Source organism: Balaenoptera acutorostrata, chromosome 6 (genome assembly GCF_949987535.1).
Source record: "Balaenoptera acutorostrata chromosome 6, mBalAcu1.1, whole genome shotgun sequence".
In the NCBI taxonomy this organism is placed as follows: Eukaryota; Metazoa; Chordata; class Mammalia; order Artiodactyla; family Balaenopteridae; genus Balaenoptera; species Balaenoptera acutorostrata.
Genome location: NC_080069.1, coordinates 90,251,106 through 90,265,085, shown reverse-complemented (window position 1 = coordinate 90,265,085; position 13,980 = coordinate 90,251,106). Strand labels below are relative to the sequence as shown.

Sequence of the window (13,980 nt, the reverse complement as noted above, 5' to 3'; positions counted from 1 at the left end):
TATACCTGTTTTTTAAGCTGTGTCTGCTACTTGTTTTTATAAACTTCAATAGTTCTATTTCCTTACTTTAAGTTCTATTTGGCTCTATTTCAAATCTGTATGATCTTTTGAATAGATTTTTATTCCTTGTCTATGTTTTTTAGTCCCCATTTTATTTCCTTTTTTTATTATTTTTAAAACTGTGAACTTTGTCATCCCTACAAAAAAGTACATAAATAAAACATATGTAGAGTTTAAAGAAAAATGAACAGCTGTGATTCATCACCCATGTTAAGAGGTAGAACAATACCAGTACTTTAAAAGTCCCCTCTGTTTCTCTCTTCTGTAGCATCCTTCAGTCAGCATGCAGTGCTTCAAGCATGCAACAACTTTTCCTATCTCTCTGAGGATATTGATAGGTTTTTAAAATTTTAAGTTTTCTTCTCCCTATGTAGTCTCTACTTTTTCCAAGATATCTCCCCATTTGTGTAAGTCTTTTCGTAGAAACTTTTGTCAAATGTCTGATTATGTTTGGCTGTCTGCTCATAATTAAGAGTGGGGAACTAAAAAGCTGACTGGGAACTCTGAGTGCAAGGGTAGGCTTGAGCTTCACTAAATAGGGTGAAGCCATTTTTTGAGGAACTCCTAATGTCAGTACCTTTAGTTCATTAACCGAAAGAACTTGTGAGGATCTCTAAATTCAATATTCAGTGTGCATATGGTCACTCAATCCCCCTGATTTTGGTAAGGTACCCAAGCCTTCAACTGTGTCTGGCATCCTTTAATACAGATATTCTCTATTTTACCTCTTTAGAGAATAAAATTCAAAATTCCTGCTGAAATGCGAGGAGGTAGATAGCCCAGCAGTGTGGATTAAGGGAGGAGATATAAGTTCTTAAATATCTTTCATTTGAATCCTTATTTTAGCTACCCTTTCTGATACAGAGTACCGAGAGTTGCCAGTTCCTGTGATTTTTGAGGATTTTGTATAAATATTCTTAAGTTCTTAACTTTTTCCCACTGCCAGTTTAGGATTCAGCTTTCTTGTACTTGCTAATAAGTAAGTTTAAGTGAGTTGCTGAGTCGGTTGCCACTCATCTTCCTGCCTTCCAGATTTTAAAACTTTATTGTCATTGCTTCCTTTCCTATTTCCCCATCTTATGAGTTTATACCCTTCATTTTAAAATTTGCTTAATTTTAGAGGAATCTTCTCATCCATAGATTCTACTTAGGTCTTACAATAACTTAAATGAAATTTTACAGTTTTCTCCATAATGGTTATACAGATCTTCTGTTGCAATTTATTCCTGTGTACCAACTAAATTTTTTTAAAGAGTATTTATTTATTTATTTATTTATTTATTTATTTATTTAATTTGGCTGCGCCACACGGCATGCGTGATCTTAGTTCCTCCACCAGGGATCGAACCTGTGCCCCCTGCAATGGAGTCATGGAGTCTTAACCACTGGACCACCAGGGAAGTCCCCAACTAAATTTTTTAATTACTAAAAACTATGTACTTAAAAAAAATTTAAGTTGTTTGTAGTGATGTATAGGAACACTACTGATTTTTACATTTTGATCTTGTATCTAACAATCTTAGTTAATGCTGATTAATTCTGATAATCTGTCAGTAGAATTTCTAGGGTTTTCTATATAGACCAGGTGTCTAAAAACTGTGGCCTATGGGCAAAATCTGGATCACTGCCTGATTTTATATAAAAAATTTGTTGGAACATAGCCATACCCATTCATGCATTGTCTATGGCTGCTCAGAGACAATATAACAAAGCCTAAAATATTTATTACACAGTCCTTTATAGAAAGTTTGCCAGCCCCTAATACAGACAATCATATCATCTGAGAATGATATTGTTTCATTTTTTCCTTTCCAATCCTTATATATTCCAATCCTTATTTACTTTACTGCACCAACTAGGACCCTGCCTCCCTCCAACCCAAAACAATAGTGAACAGCAGTAGTAATGGCAAGCATGTTCTCCTTCCTGATTTTATAGAGAAAACTTCTAAAGTTTCACCATTTAAAACTGTGCTATAGGTTTTTAGTGCCTACTTTTGATCAGTTTCCTTCTATGTCTAGTCATCAATACAATCCAATTTTAGAACATTTTCATCACTCTAAAAAATCACTCTTGCCCATTAGCAGTCATTCCCTTTCCTACTCCCAGCCACAGATAACCACTAATCTACTTCCTGCCTATTGCTGACATTTCATATAAATAGAATCATACAATAAGTTGTCTTTTGGTTTGGCTTTTTCACTTAACTTTTTTGAGGTTCAGCCATATTGTAGCACATAACAGTACTTTGCTCCTTTTCAGTACCACATAGTATTCTATTGTATAGATATACCACATTTTTTTTTTTTAATTAATTAATTTATTTATTTTTGTCTGTATTGGGTCTTCGGTTCGTGCGAGGGCTTTCTCCAGTTGCGGCAAGCGGGGGCCACTCTTCATCGCGGTGCGGGGACCGCTCTTCATCGCGGTGCGCGGGCCTTTCTCCATCGCGGCCCCTCCCGTTGCGGGGCACAGGCTCCAGATGCGCAGGCTCAGCAATTGTGGCTCACGGGCCCAGCTGCTCCGTGGCATGTGGGATCTTCCCAGACCAGGGCTCGAACCCGTGTCCCCTGCATTAGCAGGCAGATTCTCAACCACTGCGCCACCAGGGAAGCCCGATATACCACATTTTGTTCATCCTTTTACAGTTGATAAGTATTTAGATTGGTTCTATTTTTTTGCTATTATGAATAACACTATTATAAGCATTCTTTGTGTGGACATATATATTCATTTCTCTTGGGTAGATATCTAGAAGTGGAATTGCTGGGTCATATGGCAACTCTATGTTTAACATTTTAAGAAGCTGCCAAACTGTTTTCTAAAATGGCTGTACCATTTTATATTCCTACCAGCAATATATGAAGTTCCAGTTTCTCCATATTCTTGCCAATATTTGTTGCTGTCTTTTTTGTTAAAGCCATCTTATTAGATGTGAAGTGGTATCTCATTTTGGTTTTAATTTGCATTTCCCTTAAGACTAATGATGTCAAACATCTTTTCAGGTGCTTATTAATCATTTGTGTATCACCCTTGGTGAAATGTCTATGTCAATATCTCGCCCATTTTTAAATTGGGTTATCTGAATACATATAAGTGAGTTAGAAGAATTCTTTACTCTGGACACAAATCCTTTAGCAGATGTGATTTACAAATATCATATCCCATCCTGTAGTTTTTCTTTTCACTTTCATTTGTTGAACAGACTATCCTTTCCTGAACTACTGAATTACTTTAGTACCTTTATTGAAAATCAGCTGATCATAAATATAAGGGTTGATTTCTGGACTCAATTCTGTTCCCTTAATTTACATTAGACGTCTATCCTATGCCAGTACCACACTGTCTTGATTACTATGGCTTTGTAGAAATTTCTGAAATCAGGAAGTGTGAGTCTTCCAATTTGTCCCAAAAAAAGGCAGCTGGAATTTTGATAGGGATTGCCTTGAATCCATAGATTAATTTGGAGAGAATTGCCATCTTAATGATATTGAGTCTTCCAATCCATGAGCATGGAATGGTCTCTCCATTCGTTTATATCTTCTTACATTTCTTACAGCAACGTTTTCGTTTTCAGCATACAAATCTTGTACTTCTTTTGTTAAATTCATTCCTATGTATTTTATTCTTTTTTAATGCTATTAGTGGAATTTTTTTCATTTTTGGACTGTTCATTGCTTATGAATAGAAATACAATTGATTTTTATATATTAATCTAGTATATCTTATGACCTTGCTGAACTTATTAGTTCTAGTAGTTTTGTGAATTCAAGATTTTTGATATATAAAATCATATCTTCTACATATGAAGATAGTTTTACTTCTTTCTTTCCAATCTAGATGCCTGTTATTTTTCTTGTCTGTACTTCCAGTGCAGTTGTACTTCCAATATAATGTTGTATAAAAGTGGTGAGAGCAGACATCCTTGCCTTGTTCCCAGTCTTAGGGGGGATGTATTTAGTCTTTCAACATTAAATATGATTTTAGCTGTAGGTTTTTCATAGCTGTCCTTTATCAGGTTGAGGAAGTTCCCTATTATTCCTAGTTTTATCACAAATGGGTGTTGGATTTTGTCAAGTGCTTTTTCTGACTTTATTGAGATGATCATATATATGGGCTTTGACCTTTATTAATGTCATGTATTATATTGATTTTTAGATGTTAAACCAACCCTATCTATATTCCTGGAATAAATTCCACTTGGTTGTGACATATAATCCTTTATATATGTTGCTAGGTTTGATTTGCTAATATTTTGTTGAGGACTTTTATCAAATTTTTGGGAGAGGGATATTGGTCTGTAGTTTTCTATTCTTAATGATGTTTGTCTGGTTTGGTATAAGAGTAATACTAGCCTCATAAAATGAGTTGGGAAGTGCTCTCCCCTCCTCTATTTACTGTAAAAGTTTGTGAAGGATTAATATTATTTATTCTGTAAATGTTTGGTAAAATTCACCAGTGAAGCCTTTTGGACCGGGGCTTTTCATTGTGGGAAGATTTTAAAATTCAATTTTAAACCAATTCATTTTCTTTACTTGCTATGTAGGTCAGTAGATCTATAGATTTTCTATTTGCTCTTGAGTCAGTTTAAGTAATTTGTGATTCTGTAGGTATTTGTTTATGTAAATTGTCTGATTTGTTGCCATAGAGTTGTTCATTGTATTCCTTTGTAATCCTTTTATCTTTTTATAAGGTTGGTAATGATGTCCCTTCTTTTTTTAATTATGAACAAATGTTGAATTTTATTCTTAAGTTGAAACAATCATATGGATTTTTCTATTTAACCTGGTGTGATGAATTATACTAATAGAATTTCTATTGATAAGTCTTTTCATTTCTAGAATAAACCCAACTTGGTCATGATATATATATATTTTTAAACATCTTTATTGAAGTATAATTGCTTTACAATGGTGTGTTAGTTTCTGCTTTATAACAAAGTGAATCAGTTATACATATACATATGTTCCCATATCTCTTCCCTCTTGCATCTCCCTCCCTCCCACCCTCCCTATCCCACCCCTCTAGGTGGTCACAAAGCACCGAGCTGATCTCCCTGTGCTATGCGGCTGCTTCCCACTAGCTATCTATTTTACATTTGGTAGTGTATATATGTCCATGTGGTCATGATATTTTGATTAATATCTTACAGGATCCAATTTCCCTTTTATAGAATATTCACATCTACATTCATAGTACAGACTGACCTTTCATTTTGAGTTTGTATATCAAGGTCATACCTGAGGTAAGAATTCTATTTTTCTGGAATCTGAACAGTTTAATAAGATTGGAATGTTCTGTTTCTTGTAATATTTGGTAGAAGTCACCTGTAAAATTGACAGGCTGCTGTTTTATTAGTAGATAGGTTTTTTTTTTTTTAATATTTATTTATTTATTTGGTGGCACCAGGTCTTCGTTGCTGTGTACGGGATCTTCATTGCAGCATGTGGGCTCTTTTCTTTCTTTTTTTAAAAAAATCTTTTATTATTATTATTAATTTATTTAGGCTGTGCTGGGTCTTAGTTGCAGCATGCGGACTTCTTAGTTGCCACACATATGTGGGATCTAGTTCCCCATCCAGGGATTGAACCCAAGCCCCCTGCATGGGAGCGTGGACCACCAGGGAAGTCCCAGTAGATAGGTTTTAATTGATTTTTTTCATTTCTCTAATAGCTAAGGCAGAAGTGACATTCGAAATATTTAAATAACCAGCCCTGCATGAAAACTAACTAGAGCTGATGCAGGTGGCAGTGCTGGAACTGGATCCTGCGATTAGTCTGCTATGTAAGGGGGGCTTCAGCTACTAGATCATAGGGAGAGATCTTGAGGAAAGTATCTCTAGAAGAGGTGCCACGGTACCCAGAAGGTGCCAGGATATGACACGTGGGGATGATTCATGACAGTGACTATTTATCAATTAGTATGGAAGAAGTTCAATCTTTTAACAACCTTTTCAGCTGAACCAGTGCGTAATGGTTAAATATCAGTCCTGGTAATAAGTCTATTTCAGGTTTTCTATTTGTTCCTCGATCAGTTTTGCATAGGTGTATTTTTTTGTGTAAACTATTTCATCAAAGTTTTCAAGTATATTGGCAAAAGCTGATCTTATTATCTTACTCTATAGTTTTTATTGTCTTCTTTCTCATTGCTAAGATTGTGTCCTCTCTTTTTTTCTTAATGTATCTTAACAGAGAAGAGCAGGCTTTTAAAAAATCTTTACTGTATTTCATTTTCTATTTCATTAATTTCTGCTTTTTTAAAAAAAGATATCATTTCCATACATCTACTTTCATCAGGTTTACCCTTTTTTATCTTTTTCAGACTTTTTGAGTAAGATGTTTAGTTCATTAATTTTTAGTCTATCTGTCTCCTGATTTCACTATGATTTTTTTCTTTGAACCATGAATTATTTAGGAAGTAAGTTTATAAGTCTCCAAACCTGGGAATTTTTATTTACCTGTTGTTCATTAAACTGTACTGGGATCAGGGAAAATGGTTTGTGTGGTAACAATTCTTTGATATTGGTTGAGACTTACTTCGTAGTCCAGAACACGCTCAATTTTTGTACATGTTCAAACTTTGCTTTAGAGGATGTATTCACTATTTGGGAGCAGAATTCTACATATGCCTACTAAATCAAGCTTATTAATAATATTAAAATCTTCTATAGACTTACTAGTTTTTTGGTCTATTTTATCTATTAGTAAATGAGAGAATGATGTTAATATTTTCCACTGAGATGGAGATTCTCACTTTTTTCTTGTCTGTCCGTTTTTGCTTTTTATGGTTTGAGGCTATGTTATTAGGTACACACAAGATAAGAATTTTTACGTTCTAGTGAAATAAAGCTTCTGATATAGTACCTTTTTAAAAATCACTAATAATGCTGTATGCCTTAAACTCTATTTTGTCTGCTATTAATGTAGATATAACTATTTTTCTTTGATTTGTATTTATCTTTTATTTTTTCCCATCATTTTATTTTCAAACTTTCTGTGTTTGTATGTTTTAGGTATACTCCTTATGAAGAACACAGAGTTTGTTTCTGTTTTTTAATCCATCTAGTACTATCTAATAACTGACTACATTAGTCCATATATACTTATTCTAATTGTTGATATTCGATTATCTACCTATCATATTTTTGTGCTTCCTAATTTACCTGTCTTTTTAAAAAAATGATTTTCCCCCCTTCTTCTCTGCCTCTATTGGATTGATTGTATTTTTTAGCTTTTATCCTTCTACTAATTTGGAAGTTATTTATATTCCTATTCAAATTTTATTTCTAAACTAAAAAATAATTAGTCCTAAATTTTAAACAGGTACGCTTGTCTTAGTTTAAAGATACTCAGTAGCTCTATGCTTTGCTCAAACAATATGAATAACTAGAAATCTTTAAGAATATCCCCCTAGTTTTACATATGAGCTCTAAAAAGAATATTTCAGAAACATTCCTGGTATATTACTGTACTGTCATTTTACCAAAGCTAGCAACAGGAATATTATAATTATTTCCCAAACTTCAACTCTTTCAATTCTCTATAAGGAGATATTCTACTGAAGTGTTTCACAACACGGGCATTAGTGACATTTTAGATGGGATGACTGGTCCCCTGTGCAAACTGTCCCATGCACTGCAGAATGTTTAGTAACTCTGATCCCTGCTGACTAAATGCCAGTAGAAATCCTCCTCTCTTCTCCTGTAGTGACAACTAAAACGGTACCACACATTATTTCCAAACATTCCCCTAAGGATCAGTACCACTCCAACTGAGAAACCACTCTTTTAATGCATGAAAACAAAGCGCAAAAATTACAAAATAGATTTAGAATTGAAGGACCAAAGAGTGAAAAACATTTCAGTTCCACAAAGGAAATAATAACAAAAATATTTTTCCTTAAATTCCTTAAATTCATGAAACTCATCTTATAAACCAGTTTTCATCATTAACTATATTACTTGGTCTCCTTTCCACATAATTTTCTCCAAGTTTTTTAGTCACAATATGTGACTAAGTGCAAGGAATAAAAGATGGAATCACTTTCTGATTGTTTTTTCCCAAAGCCAGTTTCTTTCTCCTAAAGAGATATGAGAGCTAAGACAGAACACTGAATTTGTTTACCATCTTAAAAACATTTTTTTGTTGTTCATAATCCTAACATGATCTCCTATTCACAAACCTGTTGGTGTCCCAAATAATGACATTTCCATCAAATCCTGACGTTACTAAGAGTCTTGTATTAGTATCATATTCGATGTTCTTCACCCAGCTAGTGTGACCATGTAAAGTGCATACTTTGCTGTTCAGTTTTCTCAGATCCCATAGTGCTATTGTAGTGTCATCAGAGCAGGTAGCAAACAGCCGGTTATCAAGAAATCTACAAAGCAGAAAAGAAAAACTAGTTCATTTAATCTCTTATTAAAGAAAAACTGAGAAGCAGTCTCTGTATTAGGAATCAAGAAAACAAATCAAAAAAGGACTACAAACTCACTGTATAAACCCAGTGATTCTAATATATAATAAATAGTAAGTATACTTCACATAACCACAGAGAAGGATACTATGATTTAGTGAGGGCCGTGTTGCAATTTTATGTTTTACATTATTGATTTTTATTCAAAACTAGAAGTAGGGGTGGGTGTTTAGAGAACAGTGCTAGAGAAAACGAATTTTAGAATCTGTATAGGAAACACAAATGGTGAGAGACAATTTAATAGGAGACAGGAGATTTTGAATACTTAATTGCAAGTGAAACATGTTAAGCATAAAGTGTTCAAAATTATGAGAAATATTTACTCTGCTACCAATAACATCTCTATTTAGAGTACATTTCTCTTTAGAATACATTTACATACAAAAATTGCTACTAAAGTGCCATAATTTTTAATCTATTAATTCAAAGCCATTCCCCAAATAATCTCACTTCTAGGACAACCAAGAAGAAATGGAAAAATTCTTAAAAAGGTACAGTTTCCCAAGACTGAACCAGGAAGAAGTAGAAAATATGAACAGATCAATTACCAGCAATGAAATTGAATCAGTAATTTAAAAACTCCCCACAGGGAATTCCCTGGTGGTCCAGTGGTTAGGACTGTGCGCTTTCACTGCCGAGGGCCCAGATTCAATCCCTGGTCTGGGAACTAAGATCCTGAAAGCTGTGTGGCGAAGCCAAATAAATAGATAAATAAATTTTCTTTTTTTTAATAAATTTATTTATTTATTTATTTATTTATTTTTGGCTGCATTGGGTCTTCATTGGTGCACGTGGGCTTTCTCTAGTCGTGGCGAGCGGGGGCTACTCTTCATTGTGGTGCGCGGGCTCCTTCTCATTGCGGTGGCTTCTCTTGTTGCAGAGCATGGGCTCTAGGCACGCGGGCTTCAGTAGTTGTGGCACGCGGGCTCAGTAATTGTGGCATGCAGGCTCTAGAGCGCAGGCTCAGTAGTTGTGGCGCACGGGCTTAGTTGCTCCGCGGCACGTGGGATCTTCCCGGACCAGGGCTTGAACCCGTGTCCCCTGCATTGGCAGGCAGATTCTTAACCACTGAGCCACCAGGGAAGTCTGATAAATAAATTTTTAAAAGGTAAAAAGTAAAAATAGGGCTTCCCTAGTGGCACAGTGGTTAAGAATCTGCCTGCTAATGTAGGGCACACGGATTTGAGCCTGGTCCGGGAAGATCCCACATGCCGCGGAGCAACTAAGCCCGTGCGCCACAACTACTGAGCCTGTGCTCTAGAGCCTGCGAACCACAACTACTGAGCCCATATGCCACAACTACTGAAGCCCGTGCACCTAGAGCCTGTGCTCCGCAACAAAAGAAGTCACCTCAATAAGAAGCCCATGCACCACAACGAAGAGTAGCCCCCTCTTGCCGCAACTAGAGAAAGCCCGCACACAGCAATGAAGACCCAATGCAGCCAAAAAATAAATAAAATTAATTAATTAATTAATTAAAAAAAAAAAAACAACAAGGACCCTGTGCTACTCTATAGCACAGGGAACTCTACTCAGTACTCTGTAATAACTATATGGGAAAAGACTCTGAAAAAGTGTATATATATATATATATATATATATATATATATATATATAAATTAAATCACTTTGCTGTACACCTGAAACTAACAAAACTAACAAACTATACTCCAATATAAAATAAATTTTTTAAATTTAAAAAAATTTAAAAAAATGACTTAGGGTGGGAAGCTGTTGTTACTTAGTGATTATATATATTTCAAAATAATTGTATGGCTATGCATAAATTAGTTTGTAAACTACATTAATAAATTAATAAGATTTTTTAAAAAACTTAAAAGCTTTTGTACAGCAAAGGAAACTATTGACAAAATAGTTTGAAAAGACAACCTACTGAATGGGAGAAGATACTGCAAATGATACAACTGATAAAAGGTTAATATCCAAAATATATAAACAGCTTATACAACTCAACATCAAAAAATACTTTTGGCCAACCGCATCATTGGATTAAAAAAAAAATACTAACAACCCATCTTTTAATTTTTCCAAAGAGAAAATGCAGATGGCCAAAAGGCACATGAAAAGATTAAAAAACCACAATGAGGTATCACCTCACACCTGTCAGAATGGCTATCATCAAAAAGAACACAAATATCAAATGTTGGTGGGTATGGGGAGAAAAAGGAACCCTCATACACTGCTGGTGGGAATGTAAATGGGTACAGGCACTGTGGAGAACAGTATAGAGGTTTCTCAAAAACTAAAAATAGAACTACCATATGACCCAGCAATTCCACTCCTGGGTATATATCTGAAAAAAACAAAAACACTAATTCAAAAAGATACATGCACTCCAATGTTTATAGCAGCATTATTTACAATTGCCATGGTATGAAATCAACCTATGTGTCCATCAACAGATGAATGGATAAAGATATGTTATATATATACAATCGAATACTACTCAGCCATAAAAAGGAATGAAACTTTGCCATTTGCAGCAACATGGATGGACTTAGAGGGCATTATGCTAAGTGAAATAAGTCAGACAGAGAAAGACAAATACTATATGATATCACTTATATGTAGAATCTAAAAAATACAACAAACTAGTGAATAAAACAAAAAAGAAGGCAGACACAGATATAGAGAATAAATAAGTGGTTACCAGTGGGGAGAGGGAAGCAGGGAGGGGCAGGAGAGGGGTAGGAGGGAGGAAAAAAAATGGGGTTATTATGGGATTATATGAAATCATCTGTGTGAAACTTTTGAAAATTGTAAAGCACTACAGAACTTTAAAAAATCTTTCATTCAGTAAAAAAAGAGAAAACATACCATCATTTTTAATCTATTAATTCAAAAGCATTCCCCAAATAATCTCACTTAGCAACATTTTATTAGGACCAGTCAAGATTACAAAATAGGTAATTAACAGTTTTCCAAGGCAATAGAAATAAAAGCAAAAATACATAAATGGGACCTAATCAAACTTATAAGCTTTTGCACAGCAAAGGAAACCACAAACCAAATGAAAAGACAACCTATGGACTGGGAGAAAATGCTTGCAAACGATGTGACCTCCAAGGGCTTAATTTCCAATATATACAAACAGCTTGTACAACTCAATAACAAAAAAACAAACAACCCAATCAAAAAATGGGCAGAAGACCTAAATAGGCATTTCTCCAAAGAAGACATACAGATGGCCGGTAGGCACATGAAAAGATGTTCAACACTGCTAATTATTAGAGAAATGCAAATCAAAACTACGATGAGGTATCACCTTACAAAATGGCCATCATTAAAAAGTGTACAAATAACTAATGCTGGAGAGGGTGTGGAGAAAAGGGAACCCTCCTACACTGTTGGTGGGAATGTAAATTGGTATATCCACTATGGAAAACAGTATGGAGGTTCCTTAAAAAACTAAAAATAGAATTGCCATATGATCCAGCAATCCCACTCCTGGGAATATATCAGGAAACTCTAATTCAAAAAAAGACATGTACCCCAATGTTCATTGCAGCACTATTACAATAGCCAAGACATGGAAGCAACCTAAACGTCCATGGACAGATGAACAGGTAAAGAAGATGTGATATATATGTACAGAGGAATACTACTCAGCCATAAAAAAGAATGAAATAATGCCATTTGCAATAACATGGATGCACCTAGAGATTATCATACTAAGTGAAGTAAGACAGAGAAAGACAAATATGGTATGATATCACTTATATGTGGAATCTAAAAGATGATACAAATGAACTTATTTACAAAACAGAAACAGACTCACAGCCCTAGAAAACAAACTTATGGTTACAAAAGGGGAAAGGGGGGTGGATAAACTAGGAGTTTGGGATTAGCAGATACAAACTACTATATAGAAAATAGATAAACAACAAGGTCCCACTGTATAGCACAGGGAACTATATTCAATATGTTGTAATAAACCATAATGGAGAGAATATGAAAAAATATATATATATAACTGAATCACTTTGCTGTATATCAGAAAATACAACATTGTAAATCAACTATACTTCTATAAAAACAAAAACAAAATAGACAATTAAAATACTCTATAATTCAGATTTTTAATTATTTTACACTAATTTCTCAATCCTTAGTGAGAATACATTTTATACAAACACTTAAAAAATAATAACCTACCTATCACATTTTAATTTCTGCTTAATTCAACATTAGGATGCTTTCTCTAACATATTCTTTTATATATAACTACCCAATCTCTCACAGAAGAAATGAATTCTGGAGTTTCTTCTAAGATATATATATATATGTATATATATATAATTATTTTGAATTATTATTATTTAGAATTATATATAATTATTTTGTCTCAGAAATCAATCTCAATATCCACAACACCATAATGGCCTTCCTGAAACTAACACGATTTTAAAATCCCAGGCTTTTGTACAGGCTGTTTCTGCTACCTCAAACCACATCCTCCCTACCTCTTGACCTGGATAACACTTGCTTTCTTTTTAATAGCCAGCTATCATCCCTTCCAGGAAGGCTTCTCTCTCTATCCAGCCTGGGCCAGATTTACTGATCTTCTATTTCCCAAAGCACTCTACAGTTCTATGGTAATACTTAATGTTACAGTGTAAGGAATAAATTTACAAGGCTATAAACTCCTTGAAGGCAGGGGAAACCTGTCTGCATAATTCATGATTAGATCTGCAGTACCCAACACACACAGTCCCACTCACAAATATTTATTAAATGAATGAATAAGATAGAAGTTCACTGCCTAGTGGAGAAGACATTATAAATACATAGTTATACAAAATAAATGTGTGGGGAGTAAGCAAAGAAAAGAGGATGGTTAGGACAGGTGTCATAGTGGTGTCATTTGAACTGACTTTAAAAAAATGAGCAGGAACCCTAAGTGGCCAAGGGGTAAGCAAAGGTACAAAGGTGTGTACGGGGATGGTGTACTCTGAGAGGCAACAGCAGTTAGAAGTGCTGTGTGTGGAAAAGTAGAGACAAGTAGAGAATATATCATGGTATTATTCTATAGTGATTCCCAATAACTATTTCTTAATTATAAATACATGCCCATTGAAAATATTTTTTTAAATGGAAAAAAATCCACCACCAAAAATAACCACTGTAATTGATATTTAGCCTAATTCATGTATTTCAAGCCTAATATTATTTCATAACTATTTTGCCATGTCATTAAAGATTTATTGACAAAATAATTCTTTTTTTTTTTTTAGAAATTCACGGTTATTTATTTATTTATTTATTTATTTATTTATTTATGACTGTGTTGAGTCTTCGTTTCTGTGCGAGGGCTTTCTCTAGTTGCGGCAAGTGGGGACCACTCCTCATCGCGGTGCGCGGGCCTCTCACCATCGCGGCCTCTCTTGTTGCGGAGCACAGGCTCCAGACGCGCAGGCTCAGTAA

At 34.6% G+C, this 13,980-nt stretch overlaps 1 protein-coding gene across 1 annotated transcript in view; it reads right to left on the bottom strand.

The window, feature by feature from the left end:
- Positions 1 to 13,980, bottom strand: part of DCAF10 (DDB1 and CUL4 associated factor 10) — a 48,849-nt gene that overhangs the window by 13,388 nt on the left and 21,481 nt on the right. The window contains exon 3 of the mRNA XM_007197024.3: positions 8,242 to 8,439. Within this exon, the coding sequence (XP_007197086.2) occupies positions 8,242 to 8,439 (198 nt within the window). The remainder of the gene's footprint in view (positions 1 to 8,241; positions 8,440 to 13,980) is intronic.